At 37.7% G+C, this 12,312-nt stretch overlaps 1 protein-coding gene across 1 annotated transcript in view; it reads right to left on the bottom strand.

Annotated features, from left to right (window-relative positions):
- Positions 1-12,312, bottom strand: part of ELOVL2 (ELOVL fatty acid elongase 2) — a 102,164-nt gene that overhangs the window by 31,538 nt on the left and 58,314 nt on the right. Inside the window, exon 4 of the mRNA XM_044667746.1 lies at positions 6,249-6,312. Within this exon, the coding sequence (XP_044523681.1) occupies positions 6,249-6,312 (64 nt within the window). The remainder of the gene's footprint in view (positions 1-6,248; positions 6,313-12,312) is intronic.

Genomic DNA, 12,312 nt, shown 5'->3' with positions numbered 1-12,312 from the left:
CTACAGTTTCGAACAGGTGAGAGTCGATTATATCAAATACAGAAATAGTTAAATCATGAAAAGGAGTTAATTTATGGGGAAATATATCAAATTTGATTTTGGACACTGAGTTTGATGGGGGGGATCCTGAAAGCAACTGGCAATTTGAGTTGTTAAGTTCATAATACAAGCCAGGGCTAGAAGTAGAGATTTGTGAAGCATCTACCTAGAAATGAAATGTGAGGCCACTTTATGAATAAAATTGCTAGGGCGAAAAGAAAAAAAGCCCAAAGATGGACTCTGAAGAAATATATTAAATGAGGAGTTGGGATGAAGCTGTGATATTAGCCAAAGAGGCAGAAAAAGAATGGTTAGAAAGAGGAGAAAAACCAAGATAGTGAGGGATCTTTAAGCTAAACCAAGGGAAAAGATCCACTAGGAGAGAGGGGTCAACTGTGTCAAAAGAGGCACCAAAAGAGGCCACTGAATTTGGCAATTAATAGAGTGCTTCAGTCCTAGCATAGTGGTGATGACATAGTAAGAGCTCAATAAATATTTGTTATTACTCTGGATATCAAAATAAAAAATCCTTTCAGCTTCTTACACCAGGGCTCTGCTATGACTACAAAAATGAGTGCAACTATATCTCTTTACCATTAGATAGGGCTAAGAAAAGTAGCTATCTCTCCCTTTCAGAAGTATTCATCCCTTCTGAAGAAGTTAAGCTGCCTCTTTTAGCAGGCCATCTGACCTAAGAAATCATAGATTTTTATAAGCCTTAGTCTGTAGGTTTCTAATTCATGTTTCTAAGTCAGTTCTTTATTTTTCTCTGCACAATCTGAAACATGACTTCAGCCTCTTTTCTATGGTACATGTATAAATCTTTTCTTATTTAGCCTACATTTTTTGCATTTTTAGAAAGGGTAGTAGGAATAGCAGTGATCTAGACCTAAGAAACTGAGAGATATGGTCTGTGAATTCACACAGCCTGCTTTGTGAATGTCATCTGATTCTGGTTGTCAATTTTATGATTCCCTGGCTAAGAAAGGTTATAGCTACTCTGGTAGACTTTAGACCTTTTTTTTTTTAAATAGAATTTCCCTTCTTGGCTTTGGTGAGGTTGGTCAGCCTGCCTGTCTGGGGCAGCTGCAGTTGGAGTTGGAGCTGCTTTCCCAAATGATGGTTGTGACAACTGGGATGGAAGCAGAATTGTTGGTTTGGGAAATACTGCCACTCTTGTGCCTTTCTGACCTCTTTAAGAGTTGGCCAACAGCTCTAGCTGGTGACGACAAAGAAAGGAGGCCCTTCTCCACAAAAAATTTTCCCTCAATGATGGTTGTGGGGCTGGGATAGAAGCAGTTTTAGTGGTGTGTGTGGGCCATTACTATTCTTAAAGCTCTTAGGCTCAGGGTTCTGGACAGCCATAAGTCAAGTCACAAAGCCATAAGCCATTACATTTACTAATGTAAAGCAAAGTGCAGAATATGGATTTCACTTAATATATAGGGTAGGAAACATCTGGTGCAGGTAAGCAGACAGCAGCATATGCAGGTAGCATCTGGAAATCAATCTCATTCCATGTCAGAGATTTGGCAATCAACAAATATTCAAGTGGCATTTACTAGATGCTAGGCTCTGCAGAGGATGCAAAAAAAAAAGTTTTTCATCACAAACAGCTTACTTATCTAGTATTAGAAATGAGAAAAAATAAATTAACAATACAAGTGTTAAGTAGAAAAATAAAAACACAAGGCATATCATAAGGCAATATCTAATTAATTGCCAAATGAATAAATGCCAGGTTCGGGGAAAAGAAAGATCACTGTGCATTGGAGAAGCTGAGATGTCTTCCTGAAGGAGGAAGTTCATGCACTAGTCCTTGAAGAAGTAGGATTTTGGATTGATAGAGAAGAGATAAGGGCACCGGAGGCAGTGGTGTGAGCAGAGGCAAAGGGGCAGGAAAGAACAAAGTAAATTCAGGAGAAAGTGAATAGATATGTTTGGATGTGCTTGAGGGATCCTAGAAAAAAAAGTCTGGGGAGGCCAACTGGGGCCAGACTATGGAAAGCTCTGAATTCCAGATTATTTTCTAGACATTAAGACTCCATTGAAATCTTAAAAACAAACCAAAAAACACCATCCTCCCAAACTCTGGGTTACTGACAAGAAATGTTTTCAAGTTAATCTGGATAGATTTGAGGTAAAATGAAACTAAAAAGCAGGAAGATGAGATAAGAAGCTGTTAGTATAATTCAGATCTGAGATAATAAAGTTTGGACTAGGAAGGAATAGAAAGGAGGAAATGGATACACACAAAAAATATTGCAAAGGAAGAATTGATATTTTTGGTTATTGACTGAGGGAGGCAGTTAGAGAGGTCAAAGAGGAAAAAAGACGTAACCTGGACTATTAAGGCAATGGTAGCATTAACAGCAATTTGGAAATTGGGAAGGAGATATTTTTTTGAGGGACATGAGATGTTTGGTTTTAAACCATGAGATACATAAGAGGAAACTCAATCCAGAGAGGACAGGGAGAGCTGTAGCTGTGGGAGACATTTGATAGTTTAAGCAGTGAATGAGAATGAGTAAGTGGATACAAAGAAAGAAGAGCAGAAAACCAAGAACTAAACCTTGAGAAATGCCAATAGTTAGAATATAGGAAAAGAAAGATAATCCAGCAAAAAAGATAGAGAATAAGCAGTTACAGAAGGGAGGAAAATTATATGATTGAGAGTTGATAAGGATACCTCAATCAATTGATTTTCTCCCAGCCCGACAGGTAACAGACAACTAGGCCTTCATGTATTAAATGAAGTACAAAAAAGTATCAATACTCTTGTTAATTTACAAAGTGTAAAGAAATTTTCCTTGATAGAATTAGACAAGTAGTTTGCCATTTGCTGGCTGAATATTAGCTTTAAACTGGCCTTTAAGGAACTAGCTTGCCAAGTTGCCAATTCTTGACATAATAGAAACTGGAAAGCTTTGTGGAATGTGACCACTAGCAATCTAGAGGTTGGTCAACTATAAAGGAAGAACCCAGCTATGAGAGGGGACTGCTCTTTGGCTTTCTCCTTAGGCCTTCATCAAAGGGCAGTGTCAGGAAAGGGAATTTCTATTCTCCCATCCCCCATCAACTACGGCACTTTACATCAGAACTACTTCTCAGGAGGGGGAATTAGAACCCAGCAAGGAATAGGCCAAGACTCCAAAGAATGTGACTGCTGGCATTTGAAGAAGAGAGTTAGCTATGGATGCAGGTGAGAATTATCTTTGGAAGCCAAGAGGCAAGCTGCAAAGAGGAACAGGCACAGGGACCCCAGCTGAGTAACTTGCTCTGTATCCAGGGAAGAGCAACATCAGGACACTATGAGAAAAGGGCAAAGATGTGATTTATCTTGGCTATGGTATATCTGTTATCTACTCTTTACACTGGTCAGAAGAATGCCTCAGGTTTCTAGGAAGAATGTTTTATTGCTACTCTTCTTGCCATCTTAATAAATGTCTTTGCTTTTAGATATTTGTGTCCACTGTCTATTAAAGACAAGTTCCTTGGTAAGGGCTCATGAGCTATAGTTTTAGGAGTGTAGTACCACAAAGTACTTTGTATTTAGTTAATCACCACCCCTCCCCACAGACCCAAACTGCAACCTATATTGAGAGAGTGTGCTATATAAGAAAACAGTTTTGGTGTGTTTTAGCTAAAGGTGCCATAATTCCAGGATTCATTTCAGGAGGTCACTTGGCATGTGGCCTTAGAGAAGCCACTAAATCTTTCTAGGTCTGAGTTTTCTCATCTAGGAAATTAAGGTGATAGACTATATAACATCTTCTAGCTCTGAAATGCTATAGTTTTAGGTAACCAGACACAATACTTGGAAGACGTAAAATGAAAAGGAGAGGAGCACCTGGGGAGACAGTGAAAGGGAAGGATGAAGGAAACAGAATCAAGGAAACAATATAGGAAACTAAGAAATACTTTTCCAGGAAAAAAAAAGGCTTCCTACTGATACATATTCATGACTAGAACTCTGCTCATAAGATGATATGGAAAAGAATACAGTAAGGTTAGCTGCATTCTGCATCCTGTATCCATCCCTGGCCTTGCATTGGGAAGGTGGGGTCTCTGAAGGACCAAGCAGATTCTATAGTTGTCAGGATTTACATTTGCTCCAGGATAGGCCAAGGGGTGTATAGGGTATTCAGGACTAGTACCTCTAGGTCAGTGATGGGCAAACTACAGCCCTCGAGCCAGATGCAGCACCCTGAAATGTTCTATCTGGCTGCATGACATTATTCCTAATCTGACGAATACAATGAGTAGGATACAATACAATGAAATTTTGAGTTACCTTAGAAACAGACTGACAGATGAGCATTTCCTTTCCTTTTGACCCCCTCTTTAAAAAGTTTGCCTACCACTGCTCTAGGATGAAGCTTGCTGAGCTCTTTTCAGGGCTGCTCATTTACCTTTGCAGTCCACCTTTCCCCTAATCCTCACCTGTGGTTCCAAGAAGCTGTAGTGTGTGTAGCAGCCACACTGTGATAGACCCATCTCGAAAGGGGGCTAAACCAGGTTAAGAGTAATTGACAGGACTCAATCCCATCAGAAGTTAGAGGTGTCTATCCTGGGTATTTGAAGACTTCCCCAGCAAAAGGGGCAGACAAGAACAGTTTGTTCCAATGTTCATGAGGCTGTCTGAAGCAGACGCTAAGCTGCATATCAAAGGTGCCAAGGTCATTCACTACATTCGGGCCATCTCCAGGCATCTTGACTTTCGTTTTGCCCCTGAACTTCGATGACTCTGGCAGATAGAGTGAGGCTGATGACTACACAACACGGGCTTACTTAAATCCAACTCACCTGAAAGTCAAGATATTAACCATGATGCCATTGTTCCTTTTTGAAAACAAAGGATGAACAACAAGGATAGGTCAAAGTCTTCTCTCTAGTAACACAGAACTTTTAGGGTTACCTTGGGCCCTCTCTAAAGTTCACTTAAAGGGGCACCTGGGTAGCTCAGTGGATTGAAAGTCAGGCCTAGAGACTGGAGGTCCTAGATTCAAATCCAGCCTCAGACACTTCCCAGCTGTGTGATCCCGGGCAAGTCACTTGACCCCCATTGCCCACCATTACCACTCTTCCACCTAGGAGCCAATACACAGAAGTTAAGGGTTAAAAAAACAAAACAAAAAAAAAAAACACAAAATAAAGTTCACTTAAATTCTGGAGTGGCCTTAGAACTGGCTTAGCCTTTGCCAATAATAGTGAGGGCCAAGTTGGTCTCCAGTGACTAAATGGATTTGTGGAATGAAGGAATTGGAGAAAGTGAAAAGAGCAATTAGCAGAGTTGGGGGTTCAAGTCCAAACTTTCCAATGCCAGATTCTTTCCATGATATGAGGTTATCTGCTTTCCTGGCATTGCCATCTTCAATCCAGAGACATGCTGATCTTAAGAGGAGAATCAGAAGGCTTCTATGTGTCTATCAAGGGTGAGGAAACTCAGGCTCATTATTTGGCAAGTACTGCCAATAGGCAATTCTGTATAGTGGGAAGAGCATTACTGAGCCATCAGCTGAAAGATCTCTTAGTTCAACCACCTATTAACTATGCCAACTTGAGCAAATTGTATAACCTCTGAGCTTTTAAGATCCAAGCTGTGAAATTGGAATAAAACTTTTTGGAACTGGATTTAAAAGTCATTCATGTAACCTCTAGTCACAGAGCAACAACACAACAGATAGCACAGCAGGAGAAATTTCCTCCATTCTGTTTTTATAGATTCTACCACTTTCTCTGTTTTGTCTTTAACATTCTGAGGAAAGAGTGAGAAGGAAAGGAGAAATAAATAAGCTCTAAATTACTGGCAAAAGTACTTTTTCAGTCAATTAGCAATTTTTAAAAATGTTATTATTTTGAAATGATACCAATTTAAATGGGCATATCAATATACACAACAGAAAAAGAAAAGGACTATTCATGAAATTGTGGATCTCTATTATGCACAACTTTCCTTTCTTTTAAAGTATATAATAAATTCAACCTGTAGCTTTTAAAATAATTAAAATAATACCCTATCTCACAGATTTTCTTTGAGCACCAAATGAGATAATGGATATGCTAGTACTTAGAAAATTATAAATTCTTATATAAAAAAGTTATTTTATTAACTTCACAGAAAAAAATTCCATGAGCAACTCTTATAACCGAATGAGAATTTTTCCCCTCCAAAAGGCAACTTGTAAATTTCCAAATAAATCACTCACCTCGAGGTCCAAACATATTGTCCAAAAATGAATTGACTTCATTGTCAAAGATTGTTAGCTGATCCTGAAAAAGATAAATGAGAGGTATTTTAAGTTTCTTTTGGGGAGTACAGAAATCCAAAGAACTTTGGATAGCTGAATCTCAAAAGATCTTAGCTCTAGCTCTTAATTTGAAAGAGATGAAAAAAGGAGAAAAGAGGCTTAAAATGCCCCAGCACCCATAATCAGATTGTAAGGATTGGAAGGGAAATGACATGATAAAGAGATATTATGAGCGCAATTAATTTCTCGCATATTAATGTCCTAGTTTTATTGAGCCAAATTTCATTGACTTCTCCTGCCAAATCCTTTAAAAGGCCCAAAAGGCACATAGAATTTTTAAATGAAAATTTCACTCAGATCAATTGCCTGAATGTGAATATGAAACTTCGAAAGGAGCATCTTTTCAAATACTGCACACTGTGACAACTGTCTTTTTCTTTTTATTACCTTTCTATGCTATTTCTTCTTAATAACCTCTCTTGTATCTCAGTACACATCTGAAAAACCTCATTAAAGACTAATACTATTCTTTTCATGTACCATATAACAATCCTCTCCTTCACTGGAACTAGAAGGATGCCATGATAAACCTAGAAGATGTAGAACAAGATGTCTTCTGTTTGATGTAACTCCCATTCATGTGAGCCTGCTTAAGTGATCTGCTAACATGTTATCTATCCTTACTATACACATTGCTTTCAATAGCTGCTTAGAGAGGACAGACAAGTCCTAAATCATTATGCCTTCTCCAGTGTGAGAAAGAAGAGCCTATTATCCTATTTGTTTCCATCAAATAAGGATGCCTTTTTTAATGAGGATTCATTCAACACAATTTTGCTAAACAAACATCTGTACAGACCACTATACTAAGTGCTTGGAGATTAAAATTAAAATTTAGTTAAGATTTAGTCCTTTTTCCTCATAGAGCTCATAGCTTAGTATGGAATAAAATATATATACACAAGATAGTAACCATGGTAAGAGGAAGGAATGTAGCCTAACTCCCCTCACAACTATTCCACAAAATTAAGGAATGAGGACTTTCCAGGCACAGCAAACAGGATCTTTTGGGTAGCTACTCTGTCTCTGCTTATACAGAAGATGAGACAATTGCCTCTTAATTTCAGGAGGGACCTGTTCATTTCCAGAGATTTTTTTGTGACCCTAAATGCCTCTGATTTTCCAAAAAACTTGAAATGTCCTGAAGTTAATGATTTAGCATAATTGCCAAAAGGTAGCCTTCCACATTTTAGTCCTGAGCACTTCAATCAGACCTGTACTGTCCCCTTTGGACCTGGAACCTTCCACTGAATGAAGTCCTTGGTCACTCTAGGTCAGAGGTACTTAGCCTGGGATCCATGAACTTATTGGGTTAAGATTTTTTTTAATTTTTTTAAAACCCTTAACTTCTGTGTATTGGCTCCTAGGTGGAAGAGTGGTAAGGGTGGGCAATGGGGGTCAAGTGACTTGCCCAGGGTCACACAGATGGGAAGTGTCTGAAGCCAGATTTGAACCTAGGACCTCCTGTCTCTAGCCCTGACTCTCAATCCACTGAGCTACCCCGCTGCCCCCATTGGGTTAAGATTTAAGACCTTTATCCTCGTAGAGTTCATAGTTTAGTTTTTTTAAAAAATATTTTAATAATAAAATATTAGTTTTAAAAATATTTTGGTCACTTCATTTAACTACAAATGATTTTCTTTGTAATTAAAAACATCATTCTAAGAAGGAATGTAAAGATTTCATCAGACTGCTAAAAAGGTCTGTGATACAAAAAAGGTTAAGAAGCTAGCCTCAAGAGTCTACCCAATCTAACCTTGGATGTTCTCATTCAATGAGGCCACCATCAGACCCAGAGGCTTCTGTCCCCAAGCCAAAGGTATTCACCTATCTTTTCGGGATAAAAAGCTTTAATCAGTGCAACCCTCAGCACTGGGCAGACCTAACCCAGACCAATGAGGCTGAGGCCAAAGGTAAATGTTAATCTTACTGAAGTATACTTTCCCCAGCCTCCTGACATGATGGATACCAAGGTTGCCCCCTTCTTGGGTGCTGAATCTATCAGATATCCAAATATGATAAGACTGTGGAAAAACAATTGCTGAAATCTGTTTGATTTGTACTAACAGCAAAATGAAGTCTGAGCCAAGATGCTGTCTAAAGTATATAAGGTTGATCTTCCTTTTCTACTCAGACTACATTTCAATCACACTTGCTTGGTGGGAGGAAAAGAAGAAGAAAGAAAGTAGTGAGGAGAAAGGCGGGAAAGGGGAAAGATATAAATCTGGAGGTGATAAGAATGAGAAAAGTTAGTTTCCTATGTGCTATCTCCTTATACGACTAGAGGCTCTTCAAGGGATCCTGCATCTTATCTTTTTTCTTCTCTATGTAGCTCTTCCTAGTACAATGACTTGAAGGCAATAAATGAACAATAAATGTTTGGTATATTGTATAAGTACAAGCTAAGCATCATATGTATAGCAACTTTTTCAAAGAGTAGACGTTTTCCATTTTTTAAAAGTAAGCAGCTTTTTCCTAGTAGTACTGAAGTACCCCTTGAGTGCCTACAATGTCCCTGGAACTTTATAAATATTATATCATTGGATCCATACAACAACCCTGAGAGGCAAATGCTATTATTATTCTCATTTAAGGAGACTGAGGTTAGGTGAACCCAGGGTCACACAGGTAGGAAGTGAATGAACTGAAATGAGGTCTTCCTGACTCCAGACTTAACACTATAAACTGTGCCACCTTAGCTGCCTCTTCAGCAGTTCATTACCAGAACACATAAGTAGAGGTAGACAGATGCCAGCACTTCCTCATCACCCACTCAGTCCTCATGCAATTTGATTTTTGATACCATTATAATCTTTAAAAAGATTAAATAATGTGTATTATTGAAAATCTTCCTTTTAGAATACTTGAAGACACATTAAATGTATATTTAAGATAAAAATAATGAAGATATCAGATCAAGCCATACCAAAGCAAGTCTAGACTGGAAAACCAGGGGTAGTAATATATAGACATGAATGCCAAGGGTTTGGGCATGGTATATCAAAAAGATTTAGAATCAGTTGTTGTTCTAAATCCTAACTGTTCTAATTCCTACAGTATTTGTGAATTTTAGCAAGTTTTAAAAACTTTTCTGGGCTTAGTTTCCTTACCCCTAAAATAAGAGAAGTGATGAACCCATAGCTTCAGCAGTCCCAGATTGTCATCAGGAATTTTTAAAGATATAGGGAACTCTGGGAATGTGTTTAGGAGAAGCTTTCAACTAAAAAAAATTTGGATCTCTGATAAAAGTATGAAATCCAAGATATTTAAGAAACTGACACAAATATATAGGGCTAAGAGTCACTCCCCAATGGATAAGAGGTTGAAGATAAACAGTCTCCAGAGAAACAAATGCAAATCATCTTTTCTAAAACATTATAAATGAAATTAACATTTAAAAAACTATTTGGTATCAACTTGAACATACCAAATTGGCAAAAATGATAAATAATGGAAACAGTCAGTGTAGGAGGAGCTATGAAAAGACTATAAAATATACTTGGGTTTATCTTGGTGAAGATATGACTTGGTATAATTGTTCTGGAAAACAATGTGAAATTATGTGAGTCACTAGAAACTATTCCATCTCTTGATGATCCATCAATGCCAGTATTGGCCATATGCCCCTGAAGAGTTTAATGGTAGATAAAATAGTCACATATAGGTTGCAATATTCATAGCAGTACTCTTTGTAATAGCAACTGAAAACAATGTGAGTGCACATTGTTTGGAGAGCAGCTGAACAAATATGGGACATAACTGTAATGGAATATTATTCGATTTTCTTATTGTAAAATTAGGGACATAGATCATAGTATTGTTCTAGCTCATAGCCTGGAACATAGCAGGTGTTTAATAAATGTTTATTGTGGTTGAAATAATGAAAGTAAAAGTGCTTTGTAAATTGTAAAGCATCAACTCCAAGTCTTCTTTGCAAAAAAGGGGCACTGTGGAACATTGCAAATGGTGTCAGATTCCTTTGATTGGTGAGTTTTGCTGACTTTCTTTTTCCCTTCTTTTTTATTTTTATTCTTTACTAAAAGGTATGGCTCACTGGGAAGGGGAGGGAGGCGGGATATGTTTGGAAATGAAAGTAACAGTAAAGCAATAATGTCTAGTGGTTGAAGAAACCATAAAATCATAATTGTCTCAGAGTTCCTTTAGTTTAATCCCATGTTTGGCTAGGAGACTTTTAGTTTCAGAGAACACATTATCCACTTAAGGAATTCATTCCGTTTTAGGATAGTTCTAATAATGTGAATGCTTTCCCTTAATTTTGAAGCATTTACTATAGCTTTAATGTATAGTTAACACTTTAACAAACTTGTCAGTTTAATAGATAAGCTGACTTCTGAGAACATGAATGTAAAATAGGTGCCCAAGAAGGGGGAGGGAAAGGTATTGTTATGAGAGAGGAAAAAGGTAGCATGCATTGAAGAGATGGAGGGCCTTAAAAACAAACTACTCATACTTCACAAATTTGCTGAGAGCCAACCCTGGCATATAAGTGATTCTTGTAGTAGAAGAACATGGAAAAATTTCCAAAAGATATTGAAGATCTTTTTTTCACACTTCTATTTGTCTAAGTAGTTTCTACACTGATGTTCCCTTTATTTGCACAATAAATTGGCCCATGGGGTCTGCATAGTGGTTTTTCTCCCTTGTGATTCTTGATGCTTTTTTTCAGAATCAAATTCTCTACTGTGTATATGAAATATTCTTATGCCTCTTAGTGATCTGCAAAGGGGAAAATTAGAAAACACTCATTTGAAATCTTCTCTACATTCTAAAAAAGTTCTGTTTTCTTGATAATCTTAATGAGGTTGTCCTTCAAGGTCACCCAAGAAACAAATAAGATCATCAATGAAAATTTTCAAACCCCAAGCAATTAGGGACTGAGAATTTGGGCCTATAGGTAGGAAGCCCTGAATTTAAAAACCACCTCAAATACTTTCTAATTCTGTATCCTTGGACAAGTCACTTAATCTCATTTTCCTCAATTACAAAATGGGAATAATTGCACCTACCGCCTGGCACATAGTGGGGACAATACATAAATGTGAACTATTTATAGTAGTAGTATTAATAGGTGTAGGAGTAGGAGTAGTAGTAATGATGATGACGATGATGTGACGATGATGCAACAGTGTTGTAATATTGCTAGGAAGGTAGGATTGAAGTTATTTAAGAAAATCCTTGTGGTTTTCATATACATTGGGGCAAGCCTTCTTTGTCAGTGCTTTCTATCTAAGTTAGTGAACTAGAACATTGCTTTCTTTTTTCTTTCTAGAATGGACTTGTGATTTCTTTGGCATAAAGAACTCTCAGTAAGAAAACTTCCTTTTACCAATGAAGACTGTTATTTGCTTTGCAATTTAATAGAGATGTCTAGAGAACACTGAAATATGGCTGCCTTTTCTTTAGAATTAGCTGCTTAGGGGCAGCTAGGTGACAGAGTGGACAAAAAAGTAGGCCTGGAGATGGGAAGTACTGAGTTCAAATATGACCTCAGACACTGCTAGGTTTATGATCCTGGGCAAGTCACTTAACCCCAATTGCCAGCCTTTCTTGCTCTTCTGTCTTGGAAAGGATACTTATCAACTCTATAATAGAGAGTAAGGGTTTAAAAAAAAGAACTGCTTAGGCATAGATTTGACACCAGTCAAGGAGAAAGAAGGACTTAATACTTCACCCAATAGGTCAATTAAGAAACTGCCCCTAGTGAAATTATGATAATCTACTTCTGACCTTCCCCTATTCTTTGCTAGAGAGATGCTGCAGAAGCTACTAATCAGAAGTTATCCTATTCTCTTGTGAGAAAATGAAATAGAGAGCTATCAGAGATGATGCCAGGGATCAGCTCTTTCTTCCCTCCTGTTTTATTTTTAGGTTAATGTATTTGTCTGCATTTCTTAGATATCATGGAGATAATATTCAGGCTCCAGGGAGCTGTAGGATATGG

The sequence above is a fragment of the Gracilinanus agilis genome, chromosome 1 (genome assembly GCF_016433145.1).
Source record: "Gracilinanus agilis isolate LMUSP501 chromosome 1, AgileGrace, whole genome shotgun sequence".
Lineage (NCBI taxonomy): Eukaryota > Metazoa > Chordata > Mammalia > Didelphimorphia > Didelphidae > Gracilinanus > Gracilinanus agilis.
This window is presented reverse-complemented; position numbering and strand designations above follow the sequence as displayed.